This window comes from Cupressus sempervirens, chromosome 1 (assembly GCF_028749045.1).
Source record: "Cupressus sempervirens isolate cs-2001-9-10 chromosome 1, ASM2874904v1, whole genome shotgun sequence".
Classification (NCBI taxonomy): Eukaryota; Viridiplantae; Streptophyta; class Pinopsida; order Cupressales; family Cupressaceae; genus Cupressus; species Cupressus sempervirens.
In genome coordinates, this window is record NC_143118.1 from 474,748,829 (window position 1) to 474,762,865 (window position 14,037).

Below are 14,037 nucleotides of genomic sequence, written 5' to 3' on the forward strand. Positions count from 1 at the left end.
TCAATAACTGGTTTAGTTTTTTGCTCACTTATGGTATAATAATGACAATTGGAAACTCTTCATATAAATTTCTGAGCCTATCTTGTGCAAGTAGATCCCAAGCCAATTGATGGTACTGCTTCTTCGCCATCAAAGTCTTGTGATGTAGCTTTGAATTAAAGTCCATGAAACTAGAGAAGGTTAATTCTCTTTGAACCATGGAAGAAGTGTGTTATACTCATCATACATTCAGAGTATTTTTGTCCTTTTATCAAGTTGTGAAATGTGGGTTAACTGTTGTTGGACCTTAACAAGATCCTTCGAGACTTTTTCCAAACCATGCATCTTTTCCATAGCTAGATACTACTTGTCTCTGCAACTGAATGCTCAAACTGGGAATGGCATCGACAGGGAGCTATTAGTTATATAGATAGATAGATAGATAGATATAAACTTGATGTAAGGCCCATGACTTATTAACAGTCCAATAATTTCCAGGATAGAATTTTTCTAATGATTTCAGATTGATTGTAATCTTCAAGAGCACTCGTGTAAATGACCAAATTTTCAATTCACCACTCTTGTAATTTTGTCAAACAATTGAAGTAATTAGGAATGTGAGGCTGTAGTTTTTTCTATTCAAATGACTTTAGGCTTGCATGTAGTTTTAGGTGTACAATATGACGAAAGAAACAATAGTTTCAAAGAAATACACCTTATCACTGCAAAAGATTTTTTTTTAAGTAAAAATGCCAACCCTAGGAAGCTGTTAAAGGTAGCTTATTTTCTAGTCTTCAGAAATTCATGCCTTCAAAAGACCCTCAACTCTTATAAAAGACTAATAATTACCAGACTGGGACTTTTCTTTAATTAATCTAAATGGAACCCAAACTCACACACACCCCCCCCCTCAACGGCAAATGGGAAATGCTTCAGCTGTTGAGAATTGTGTCTCAACCTTGCAAGCTTTTTCCAAAAATTTCTAGAATTTGTTTGTGGTAGTTTTGCACATGTTTATGAGTTGGAAAAAGGTGTATGAGTCGTAAAAAATGTGTCTTGTCCCTAGTACAATATAGGAGGACAATTTTTTAGAGTATAAACAACTCATTATATGACTTTTATGGGGGTCTAAACTAGAGGACAAAATTATGGATGAAAATGCTATTACTGGAATTACAAATGACAAGTGGCTAACATGTGGCATGGTTGTTTTGCCCATGGTTTTGTAAGACCACAATGGTTTCCAAGTTGTAAATCACTATAAAAGGAGGGCTTGGGGAGGTGTTTGGATCATCGAGTTCTATTTGCAAGACTGGGTACTAGAAGGAGTCTCTCTGAGTTTGAGTTCGAGGTGTGATGATGCACTCTTGTAAGAACTTGCATTACAAGTGTATTGTAATCTTCATGATTTGAGAATACATTGTGCGGGTTTTGGAGGGTGAGGTTTTTCTCTCGGAAGGTTTTCCCCACGATAATCAGTGTTATGCATTCATTGTTATTTTAATTATATTATTATGCATTTCTTGAGATCTCTGCAATAGTTAGTTGAATTTGCATAATCCTCCTCTCAAGATTAGTGTAGGAAGCAATTCCGCGCACCTTTTCTTCCTTACACGTGGTATCAGAGCTTGGCCAATTTTGGTTCTATTTGTTGGGTACAGGGTTTTTTGAGCTAATCAAGGTTTGAGTGGGAGCTTGTGCAGAGTTTTCATTTCTATGTTGCAGGATTGCAAAGATGGCAAGCATATCAGGGAGGATTGATGTGGTGAAGTTTTTTGGCACAAACTTTGAGATGTGGAAGCTGGAGATGGAAGATCTATTGATTGATCAAGATCTATGGGATGCGATTGATGAGAATAAGCTACGGCCTGTAGATCCGACTTTAGCCGCACAATATGATGTGACAGATAGAAAAGCTAAAGGTCTCATCAGATTGTGTCTTGCAGACTCAATTCTGATTAATGTCCATTAAGAACCTACAGCGAAGAAGCTTTGGAAGAAGCTAAGTGAGATCTATCAAGCGAAATAACTTGTGAACAAGATTTTCTTGAGGAAGAAGTTGTATTCCTTGAGAACGGAAGAAGGTGGATAGATTTCTGAGCATCTTGAAAGTTTTAATATATTGATGACTCAATTGACCTCAGTTGGGGTGTCGATGGATGAAGAAGAAAGGTGTCAAATCTTGCTATGTTCGTTGCCAAACTCATGGGACAGCCTTGTCATGTCCATAGGGAGCACTTCAGTTGTCTTGAAGATAGAGGACGATGTTCGTTCTCTACTTTCTGAGGAGATGAGAAGGAAGGTCTCTCTAAATGCCAAAGAGGCTTTGAGTGTTCAAGGAAGACCAAAAGAAAGAGGCAAGAACGAAAAGCAGCATGGCTTTTCTAAGTCCAAGAATAAGGGGAGATTAAAATCTCCTGGTAAGTCCAAGGCGATCTGCTGGAATTGTGGCAAACCTGGACACTTCCAAAAGGACTGCGAAGAGGAGAAGAAGAAAAAGAAGAAGCAAGATTCTGAGTCTGAGTCTGAAAAGGAAGATGCAAATGTTTTCATCGCAGCCTTGGCCACTCATGTAGGTGACAATGCATGGTTGATAGATTCAGGTGTATCTTTTCACATGACTCCTAATAGAAATTGATTTAGTAAGTATGAAAAGTTTGATGGTGGTAAGGTGTATTTGAGTGATAACTCAGTTCTTGATATTGTTGGTCATGGAGGTATTCGTGTGAAATTTTCTGATGGAAGAATTAGAACATTTGATGGTGTCTTGCATATCCCGGGACTAGCAAGGAATTTGTTATCTGTTAGCAAACTAATAGATGCCGGTGTGCATGTACAATTTTCTGAAGCAGGTGTGAAAATGGTGAGAGGTACTATGGTAATAGAAAGAGGAAGCAGATTGAGTACATTGTACCAGATTGATGCATGGACGGTTGAGTGCAATAGTACTTCTGATAAGATTGTGAAAAGGACTACTTTGTTGGAGGAGAGGGTTTCTCTTTCAAAAGATGGTTGTGATTTTTGGGTACCCAAGGGTGCTCTATCTACTAAATCAAAGTTTCCGGTAGAGAAGACTATGTTATGGCACCCAAGACTTGGCCACATAGGTGAGAAGGGTCTACAAACCTTGAAAAATAAAAACCTTGTTGATGGGTTGAATGACTGCAATCTTGAGTTTGATTTTTGTGAGCATTGTATCTATGGTAAACAAAACCGCATTTAGTTTTACTCAGGTTCTCATAAGTCCTCATGTATTTTGGATCTAATCCATTCGGATGTATTTGGTCCAGTTAATGTTTTTTCTATTGGAAGATCAGTTTATTATGTTTCTTTCATTAATGATTTCAGTAGAAGAACATGGGTTTATTTTCTTAGGAGTAAAGCTGAAGTTTTTAGTCGTTTGAAAGAATTTAAAGCAATAGTTGAGTTGCAGACTGGAGAGAAGATAAAGTGTTTGAGAACCGATAATGGTGGTGAATTTTGCTCCAATGATTTCAACACATTTTGTAAAAATTGTGGTATTAAGAAAGAGAAGACAACTTCACATTCTCCAGAGCAGAATGGAGTTGCAGAAAGAATGAATAGGACCTTGATGGAGAAAGCTAGGAGTATGTTGAGTGGAGCTAGACTGGAACAAAAGTTCTAGGCTGAAGCTGTAGCCACTGCCTGCTACCTGATAAGAAGGTCTCCTACATTGGCTCTTGTTGAGAAGACACCAATGGAAGCATGGTCGGGCCACAAGCCTTCACTTAGACATCTAAGAGTTTTTGGTTGTGAGGTATATGCTCATACGCCAAAGGAGAAGCAGACAAAATTGGACAACAAAGCTGTCAAATGTATCTTCATCAGATATAGTTGTGGTGTGAAAGGATACAAGCTTTGGGATCCTATTGCACAAAAGGTATTTTATTCTAGAAGTGTTACTTTTAGAGAAACTAAGCCTTCTTCTATTACAATACAACCAAAATAGATATAAGAAAAGAAAGATGTGATTCAACTACTAGCTAAACCTGAGAAAGTTGAATCATGACCCTTAAAAAGACAAGATATTGAAGAGAGCTCTATGAGTTTTGAATCATCAGAGGAAGAGGGAGAACCTGAACATGAATCTGAACCAGATCTTGTTTGAAGGTCTACTAGATAGAGGAAAGCACCAGAAAGGTATGGATATTCTCCTGATGATTGGAGGTGTATATTTGCTTTGAGTGCTAACATTGATGAACTGAGATCTATAAAAGAGGCTCTTGATATGAATGATTCAAAGTCGTAGAAAATAGCCATGGAAGAAGAGATGGCAGCTCTTAAGAGGAATGATACATGGGACCTTGTACCATTGCCTGAAGGATGGAAGCCTGTTGGTTGTAAATGGGTGTTCAAAACGAAGATGGGTTCAAATGGAAGCATTGAAAAGTATAAAGCATGATTGGTTGCAAAAGGTTACTCCCATGTTGCAGGAATTGATTATGGTGAAATTTTTTCTCCTCTAGCAAAAATGACATCCATTTGATTTTTACTTTCTATTGCAGCAACTTATGATCTACAAGTTGAGCAGATGGATGTGAAGACAGCTTTCCTCCATGGAGATTTGGAGGAAGAAATTTATATAACACGACCAAAGCACTTTGTGGTGAAAGGAGAAAGTCAATTGGTCTGTAAATTGAAGAAATCCTTGTATGGTTTAAAACAAAGTCCTAGGATGTGGTACCAAAAGTTTGATACATACGTATTGAGTTTGGAATTTGTGTGATCCAAGTCTAATCATTGTATATACTACAAGTCTGATGGTGATTATTTCCTGGTTATTGCCTTGTATGTTGATGACATGTTTATTGGCAAAGGAAAAGGTTTGATTGCAGAATTAAAATCTCAGCTCTTGGCAAAGTTTGAAATGAAAGATCTTGGTGCAGCAAGGTAAATTCTAGTACTATTCTGAGAAGATTCAATATGTAGGATTCCAGACCATTGAGTGTTTCTGTTACTATGGGAACAAAGCTTTCTAGCTCACAGTGTCCTACATCCCCATTGGAGATGGAAGAGATGGGTTGAGTACCGTATCAAAGTGTTGTTGGAAGTTTGATGTATGCTATGGTCTGTACAAGACCAAACATTGCCCAAGCAGTGGAAGTACTTTCCTGTTACATGTCTAATCTAGGAAGAGCACATTGGAATGCAGTAAAAAGAGTTTTCAGATACTTGAGGGAGTACTCTATATGTTTCCATGGAATTGGAAATGAGCATTCCTTGGATATTCAAGGCTATGTGGATTCAGATTGGGATGGTGATGTTAATAGAAGAAGATCCACCAGTGCATATGTGTTTACATTATTCGGTGGTGTAAACAGTTGGATGAGCAAGCGACAAGCTGTGGTTGCTTTGTCCACTACAGAGGCAGAGTATATGGTAAATACTCATGCCTGCAAGGAAGTTATCTAGCTAAAGAGACTATGTTCAGATATAGAGTTCAAACAGGGTGCAGTGACAATTTACAGTAACAATAAGAGTGCAATTTGCTTAGCGAAAAACTCAACATTTCATGCTAGGACTAAGCACATTGATGTACAATATCATTTTGTGAGAGATATGGTTGAGGATGACAAGGTGAAGCTGGAGAAGGTGGAGACTTTAGTGAATGTTGTTGATGCATTAACTAAGCCCGTGAGCACAGAGAAATTCAGATGGTATTCAAAGTCTATGGGCTTTTGGGCCCCTAGCAATTAAGTCCATGACACTTTGGATCTTCTAACTCTTGCAAGGTGTTCGACAAGTGGGAGAATGTTGAGAATTGTGTCTCAACCTTGCAAGCTTTTTCCGAAAAATTCTAGAAATTGTTTGTGGTAGTTTTGCACATGTTTATGAGTTGGAAAAAGGTGTATGAGTTGTTAAAAATGTATCTTGTCCCTAGTACAATATAGGAGGACTATTTTTAGAGTATAAACAGCTCATTATATGACTTTTATGGGGGTCTAAACTAGAGGACAAAATTATGGACGAAAATGCTATTCTTGGAGTTACAAATGACAAGTGTGTAACATGTGGCATGGTTGTTTTTCCCATGGTTTTGGCCCATGGTTTTGTAAGACCACAAGTGGTTTCCAAGTTGTAAATCACTATAAAAGGAGGGCTTGGGGAGGTGTTTGGATCATCGAATTTTGTTTGCAAGACTAGGTGTTAAAAGGAGTCTCTCTGAGTCCGAGTCCGAGTTCGAGTTGTGGTGATGCGCTCCTGTAAGAACTTGTATTGCAAGTGTACTGTAATCTTTATGATTTGAGAATACATTGTGCGGGTTTTGGAAGGTGGGGTTTTTCTCCCAGAAGGGTTTCCCCACGGTAATCATTGTGTTATGCATTCATTGTTATTTTGATTATATTATTATGCATTTCTTGAGATCTCTGCAATAGTTAGTTGGATTTGCATAATCGTCCTCTCAAGATTAGTGTAGGAAGCGATTCCTCGTACCTTTGCTTCCTTACATCAGCTTCAAAGAAAGAGTCTTGATGGTAATCAAATATCTAGTCTCATTCGAAGAATTCAACTACTCTTATAGTCGTGGCACGAGTTCTATTTATGTGATATCACAGAAACAAAAAAACTAGCTGCCTTTCATAGAGTTTCTTTAATTACTATAAATATGGGATGCATTGGTTACTTCAATAAATATTCCATGTTTGTGACAATACGCATATTACTTTTTGTCAACTCCAGACAACACACAGTAGAACAATCTAATTCTCTGTCAACACACAATTTCCCTGAAGTGCCAAACTGGTTTCATCTTCAAAATAACTTATAGCTCCTCTCAATAGTTGCAGCATATAATCCTTAATCTACAAATGTCCACACTATAATTCCTCTGGTGTTTCTAAAAAGTTTGAAAGCAATATAAAGACAGTAAAAATGTATAGAGATGATGACAAAACTATGTTCCACCATCCACCTTCTACGATCTCTTGAAACCTTACAGACATGGGCAACAATGCAAACTTGTAGCTGGATTCCATTTAAAGTACTAAAGTGCCAAACATAGATTCACATGCTGAGTTTTTCACCAAATATAACACTCGACAAAGCAACATTTAGCTTCCATGACTATAGTCGGTTGTAAATATTTGAAAGCACTAATTTATTTTTAAGGCAATGAACCCAATGGATTAAGCTACAACATTCCCACTCATAAATAGCAAAACCAATAATACCCTATCATATATATTCAATCGGACCATCCTTGTTTAATATAAGGTTTGATATTATAATATTTCCCTATAATTTATTGAAGAGTCAGGTCCATCCAATTGCAATTTCATTTAATCCTTGGCTCCGAATATATAATGGCCCATGAAGATTAATAACTTCACAATCTTAATTCCAATGGTGGTAATATTATTTCACAATAGTATTTTTGAAGCCAAACTTTCAAAGAGATGAGCCGACACAAGCATATTTTTCTAGAACTACACTTTTGTATAATGATAAATGTTAATCGTCAACTTTTACTTCACATGCCAATATTATGCTAAGGCTAATAAGAATCCATAGAATCCCGGGTTGACATGTAGGATATATCTATCATCATTATATAGTATTTCTTGATTTCTTTAAATATAAATATTTAAAACCAGTAAATATCCTTATATTGCAAATTTCTCACTTTCGTTACAAGTTGGCAAGAAAATCAGCTCTATTATCCCTGAACGATATTATGTGTATATTTTAATACAAAAATTCATTTGCATGTAGTTTAAGTTCAATTTATTCAGCCAAAATACAAAATACCCATCTCTAATAAAGTTTTAGAAATGAATATAGCAATTAAATCTTCACTTAGAGATAACAAATATCCAATCATAGTTACAAAAATTACAGTGAGATTCTATAACAAAAATATGAATCTGAAACACTATGTGAGACACCTGCATGATATCTCCAATGGACAATGGGTTTTCGTCCACTACCTCCAAGCTCAAGGGTTTTCGTCCTCAAACATGCTAAAAGTTGAAGCTTTCAAATTCTCCAAGAGAACAATAATCAAATCTCAAACCATGTATAATGATAATGAGCCTCTCATTGTTCTTTTAAAGTGCAACCCTACTCTTCAATTCTTTTTTCTATCTCTGTATTTTCCCTTTAAAACATCATTTCCCACTTTATTGAATTAAGTGTTCTTTTAATAATAAAGTGACTATTAAATTAAAGTTATATGTACTTTGATAAGTAGGAGATAATTTCCATGGCAAGTCAAATTGTGATATTGCTATCAGGATTTAACTGTGTAGTTTTTGAGTCAAACTCATTGACCCATATTTTATGAGTAGTGATTGAACATGAATCCATCTCTTGTGAGAATAAATGGAACACTTAGCACTCATTGGATCTAGGTGAAGCAATGAGTGCTAAGTGTTCCATTTCTTCTCATGAGACATGGATTCATATTGAATCACTACTCATGAAATATGGGTCAATGAGTTTGACTCAAAAACTACACAGTTAAATCCTGATAGCAATATCCCTATATGTACTTTATTAATAAATCATTTAATCTCCAGGCATAAAAAATATTGATAAATCAAACTTGAATATCATGTGTGATAGCTCGTTGGAAAGGTCTGAGTGAGACGCTCTCAATCCAATTCTAAAATATCAACATCACTAAGCCCAATACTTACTAAAAATAGCAAGTATTTGGAAACCCTGCTAAATCGAATTTGATTGGCCTAAAACTGGAATTGTCTAGGCCAAATCTGTCTCTAATTCCTATGAAGTCCTAATCAGCCCATGAGACCAAGGCAAAATGGGCTAACAACACATAATGAATTGATGGGCTAACAAGGGGGAAATACATTTTTATTGGTCACTCCCTTCCTCATATACCTGCATAGTGGTGGAGTTCACAATCCTATCTTAATAGTTGCAACTTTTTAGTTGTTGACTATGTTGGGTTGCTTAGCCGATAGGCTACATTTTCTTTGGAATTACCTCTCACCAGATTCCTCCTCCCTCATGCCAGAAAAAATTGGCTTTTTTGTCTAAAAATTATTGCACACCAGGAAAAATAGTTTTTTCCTCTAACTATTGTTACCCCAATATAAACAAAAAGTTGTTGATTGTAGGTAGAAGAGCACATCCCGTTGACAAAAAAATAGGTTGAAAGAACTTTCCCGAAAGAAAATGACCACCACCTCTATACAATGCCTTCCATTGCAGTTCTAAATATGTGAGCTCCAATGGATATTGTCATTGAAGCGGGGTAATTTCAAGGGAGACAGCAACAACCTCAGCCTTGAAGATCACAGTTAACATCTGTCAGTCCAAATTCCAGGTGCTTTAACTGGTCTTAATATTTATCTGTCCTTTTGGTAACTGATTTCTGAGAATCTTCAACCCCCAAAGAATTTCCAAGACAAGATACAATTTTTTCAGCCCCTTAAACAAATTAATATTCAGAATTAAGATCTGATTTTCTGCTTCTTCAATCTATTCACAATTTCACAATGAAAAACCCCTGCATAGCTTGCTACATCAATTTAATCACAAATAGCTTCGATCATGAATAATGGAATTCATTGTACACCATCTTAGTGATGCTGAAGAAAAAACTTCCCAACTTAGTTGCAGGATTACTATTTCTTTTCAGCCATGGTCTGAAAAGACACTACAAATCTGCAGAGAAAAACAATTGCAATTCATATCCAGTTAAGGTGCCATGGGGTATAGATAGAGAAATAATATTCACTTAATTTGATATTTTCCATTGCTTAAAATCTCTATGCTAGTTGTACTTATAGAAGCGTGAACTGGTACTATCTAATTTTCTAACTATTAACTATCAACCTAAGGTTGGTAAATTATGTAGACACTAGCACGTACCACAATTGGACAAAGAATCTTTATGTGAGATACTGACATTGTTTGGAATATATTTAGTTCTAAAGTGAATGAAATAATCACACTCTTTTATCTCTACATAATGCTCTATGAAATATGATTGTTCATATCTAAATTTATTGTGAATTCATTAATGTTTATGCTGTGGGTCCATATATAAATAAGTGTGTCCTCTATTTATGATACTTCATTTATTTTGACAGCACATGCAATCTTTGTAGACATTCAATTTTGATCAGGATTAAAAAAATGCACTCCACCTTTAAAAAAAATTGGGTTTTTGAAATAGAAGCTGGGAGGTTTGTTAAATTGAAAAATAAAGATACACGCGCACAATAAATACACTTAAGAAATGCAAGCTCTCCGTCTAATAAGTTTGACAATAAGGATTAGTGGATGAGTAAGCCTCCCCCACCCAAAAACCAACTTCCACCAAATTTTTTGCACACCCTATGATTTAGGTAATAGGAACTATCTAAGTGTACGTCACCTATGTGATGCTTAAATCTTATGCAAAATTCTTGAGGACATACATCAAACAAAATTAAACTGTGATGTCCCGAAGGCACTTGTCAGATCATACAACACAATACAACCAAGGTAGTTGTGATGCACTATAGTATGACACCCCGGATATGTCCTCCCTCAGGATCCTACCTTCCATACATGGAGTACCGTTATATTCTCGAGGAACAAGTTACAGACTCATCCATACAATGAACTAGTTGCTTGGTAATATTTTACTTAAACTAAAAAATATCTTTTCTTGAATTCTACTCCCTATAAATGACTTATCAATTGCCATTATGGAATATAAAGCATTGCAATTGTTGAATATGATTTGATACGCTTTCTCAAATATTGAACTAACCCTACAAAACTCCCTACCTCAATCACAATGAACATCTTGGATCACTTCAAAATGGCTTCCATTTTCACTAAATTTCTAACAGGAGCTAGATTGTCATCTGATAAATTTTGATCTTAGTTGCTGCATAGGCTTAGCTAATATTTGATCTCGGACTTAGACAACTGCTAAACAATGTCAATCCCAGTTATTTCATAGACATAGCTAATATTTGATCTCAGACTTAGACAACTATTTAGGGACTGCTCTCTTAGAAAGTTTACTGAATATTTACCTATGCAATCAGCAATATGAACATAAATGACAAAAAAATATTTTCTATAAGTCATCGGTTAAACTTTTTTTATTTTCTTTCTATATCTCTATGCTATGGATATGCCCTCAAGTTCTAGAAACAAATAGTTTCTCTCGTTTTCTACAAATTTTTGCATCTTTTTGAAAATCGATTCCTCCCAATTTTTTCAAGAACTCTTTTACTTTTGTTTTGCCAACTTTTTCCCAAACAATTTTCACCTCTATACTCCATATCCATCATTTCTTTTGTGATTTTGAAATTAAAATTGCTTCTAGGCATTGGGGAGTAATCAAGCATAGACTTGCATGTCCATTCCAAACCTGCAGCTCTTTTTTCTAGCCATATTCAACATTTCTTGTTTGCAACCAAGACTTTTCAGAGAATAAAGAGTTCCAATGCATTTACATGCCTGCACCACTGTGTCTTCTTTTTGGAAAGTGGATGCCAAGTAGCATATTTGTAGTCAAAATGAAATTCTGTCTATTTTATCTTTCTTGACTAAATGATAAAAAGAATAAAATAATTATGAAGTCTTATTTGACACAAGGACATATACATACTAGCTAAGAATACCCTCACAAAACATTGCAGTGAACTCCTGACTCCATTTCCTTCGTACACATCCCTACACAACTACATGCCCATATACAAATTCATGAATTTGATCATCCATATTTTATTTTGCAGACAAAAACCCATATATGCCTAGTAACAGATTATTGCCCTGGTGGGGAGCTCTTTATGCTGATTGACAGACAACCTACAAAGGTTCTTCAAGAAGATGCAGTAAGGTGAAAATAATCAGTGCCATACTTTTTTCTTGATTATCACTTTTTATTTCACTTCATTTTGCAACTAAATTACCTTGTGTAGAGTTTTCGTAAGCAATTAGAGTTTTCGTAAGCAATTATTCATGTAAAGTCACTAGAATTGTGCAATTGTGTCGTTTGGAGGTTCTATACCATCATTTTGTGATTTTATTTTGTACCATATTCTTTTTTCCAAATTAGACATGTAGTACTAAATGGCTACATAACCTATGTTTTGTAGATTCTATGCTGCAGAAGTAGTAGTTGCCCTTGAGTATCTGCATTGCCAAGGTATGAGAAAAAAGATTATGCCCATCTATATAGCTTTACTGTTTGAATATTGAATTTGATTTTAATGTATTTCTCGGTCCAAAAATTAAGGATGATAGTTTTAGAAAGCCAAATTATGCAAATTGAAGAGAAAAATCAGCTATTTGTCAGTTTTGAGAAGATTAGACAGTATCAACCAAATGAAATTTGAGGATATTAATATCTCACATTAGATTGGATTTTCATCTAAAGAATCCATCAATTATTTTATGTAAACACATGCCTTACAGTCAGTCTTTTCAAACAAAATAATAAATTCCCATTCAACATTTTAATGAAAGCTAAAGTTTATAACTTTATAGACTATGTTGTGTGCAATGGTTTACAGAAAAATAATTAGATATGTTTCAAATATTATCTTTTATACTTTGTCTTTCTGTCAAATGTCCCCAGCTAGGAATTTGTCATTTTAAAAAAAAAAATATGTAGTTTTTTTATTTTCTGAGAAAAATCACAATTTAAGGCAGCAAACCAAATAGAAACCAGATGCAAAACTGAATATCTAATCCTCAAATGCTGATATACACTTCAAATGACAAATGATTAGATTATAGAATACTAAAAATCACAAATGAAATATAGTATTTAAGAGCTTACCGAATCAAATTTGACATTTTCAAATCGTTCAAATTTATAATTATTAATTTTGACATGGGTAGGTTCATTAGGTGTACTTAAGATGAAGATTGTCAAAATTTGTGTTAAATATTGAAATATGTACTCGTGAATGATGACTTGAAATCAATGAATGAATTTTAATATCCACAAGACTAACCAAGAATATTATCCTAAACTATTTGTACAAAGAAAATCTAAAATGATACTTTTTGAAATGAAGTTTTTTGTAGCTAACACTAAATTTCAATCGGGTGTATCAATTTCTTTTAATTAAAATAAGCTATTAGTAGCTAAGCACAGGTGAGACTACATTTAGGGGCTGAATTGGCAGCCCTTTTGGGAAGTGGTGCAAATTGCTCGAAGGAGATTTGTCTACAATATTCCAGCCACCACATTTAATAAGACTGTGTTGATTAGTAAACTGTACCAACTGCAGAGCTATTTAGAAGACGTTTCATTATATTATAATAAGAAATTCAGTTTTTAATATCAGTTCTCCTAAGAGTATCTACTGCAATTTTGTCAAGTCTCTTCAGAAGGTTAGAGGTTTTCTTCACTTCCACTCATGGGTCTATGAGATCAAATTCTTCTATTAGCTGAGTTAGGGGAATTATATTAGAAATTTTAAAATATTACATTAGTTGATTCCATGGCAGAATGGCATTGCTACAATGATTAAATATCAAATTGTGTATTGTTGATGCTACAGTATGCACTGTCATTTAGTGGAACAATTTCAAAATATCAAAAATAATGGGAATATTACAATGCTTGGTCAGTTTGTCATTTTATTGAACACTTGCCAAAATACAAAAAAATGTAGTGACAAGATCTCATCTTTAAAATATTAAAATTTTAGATTTATATTAATTGTATTTTCCTTGTATATTTAAGAGTTACACTTATACTATGTTTGGATGAATATTTTGCAGGCATAATTTATAGAGATTTAAAACCAGAAAATGTGTTGATTCAGAGCGATGGACATGTAATGCTGACAGATTTTGACTTATCATGTTTGACATCCTGTAAACCTCAAGTATGACTATTATTTCACAGTCCTCTATTTTAATTTTGCAAACTCTTTTTCATATCCATATTCAATAATGACAGAGCTTCTTTGACTAGACCATATCATACTTTTCTATGTTTTAGGACATTTGTGATTATATGCTTATCTCTTCTGAAAACTAGCTTGATCTTTTTGCAAGAATCACCATGAAAATGATGTAAGCTTTCTTGTGTTGCATCTTATTTGT

General features: G+C 34.8%; 2 protein-coding genes across 9 annotated transcripts in view; one reads left to right on the forward strand and one right to left on the reverse strand.

Annotated features, from left to right (window-relative positions):
• LOC149578339 (phototropin-1A-like) overlaps positions 1-14,037 on the forward strand; it is a 338,062-nt gene that overhangs the window by 276,025 nt on the left and 48,000 nt on the right. For all 6 annotated transcript variants that reach the window (XM_089828327.1, XM_089828331.1, XM_089828325.1 and 3 more), the window contains 3 exons: positions 11,709-11,812; positions 12,072-12,121; positions 13,711-13,817. In XM_089828327.1, the coding sequence (XP_089684453.1) occupies positions 11,709-11,812; positions 12,072-12,121; positions 13,711-13,817 (261 nt within the window). The remainder of the gene's footprint in view (positions 1-11,708; positions 11,813-12,071; positions 12,122-13,710; positions 13,818-14,037) is intronic.
• The window catches only part of LOC149578340 (uncharacterized), a 260,414-nt gene that overhangs the window by 197,895 nt on the left and 48,482 nt on the right, over positions 1-14,037 (reverse strand). The window lies entirely within an intron of this gene.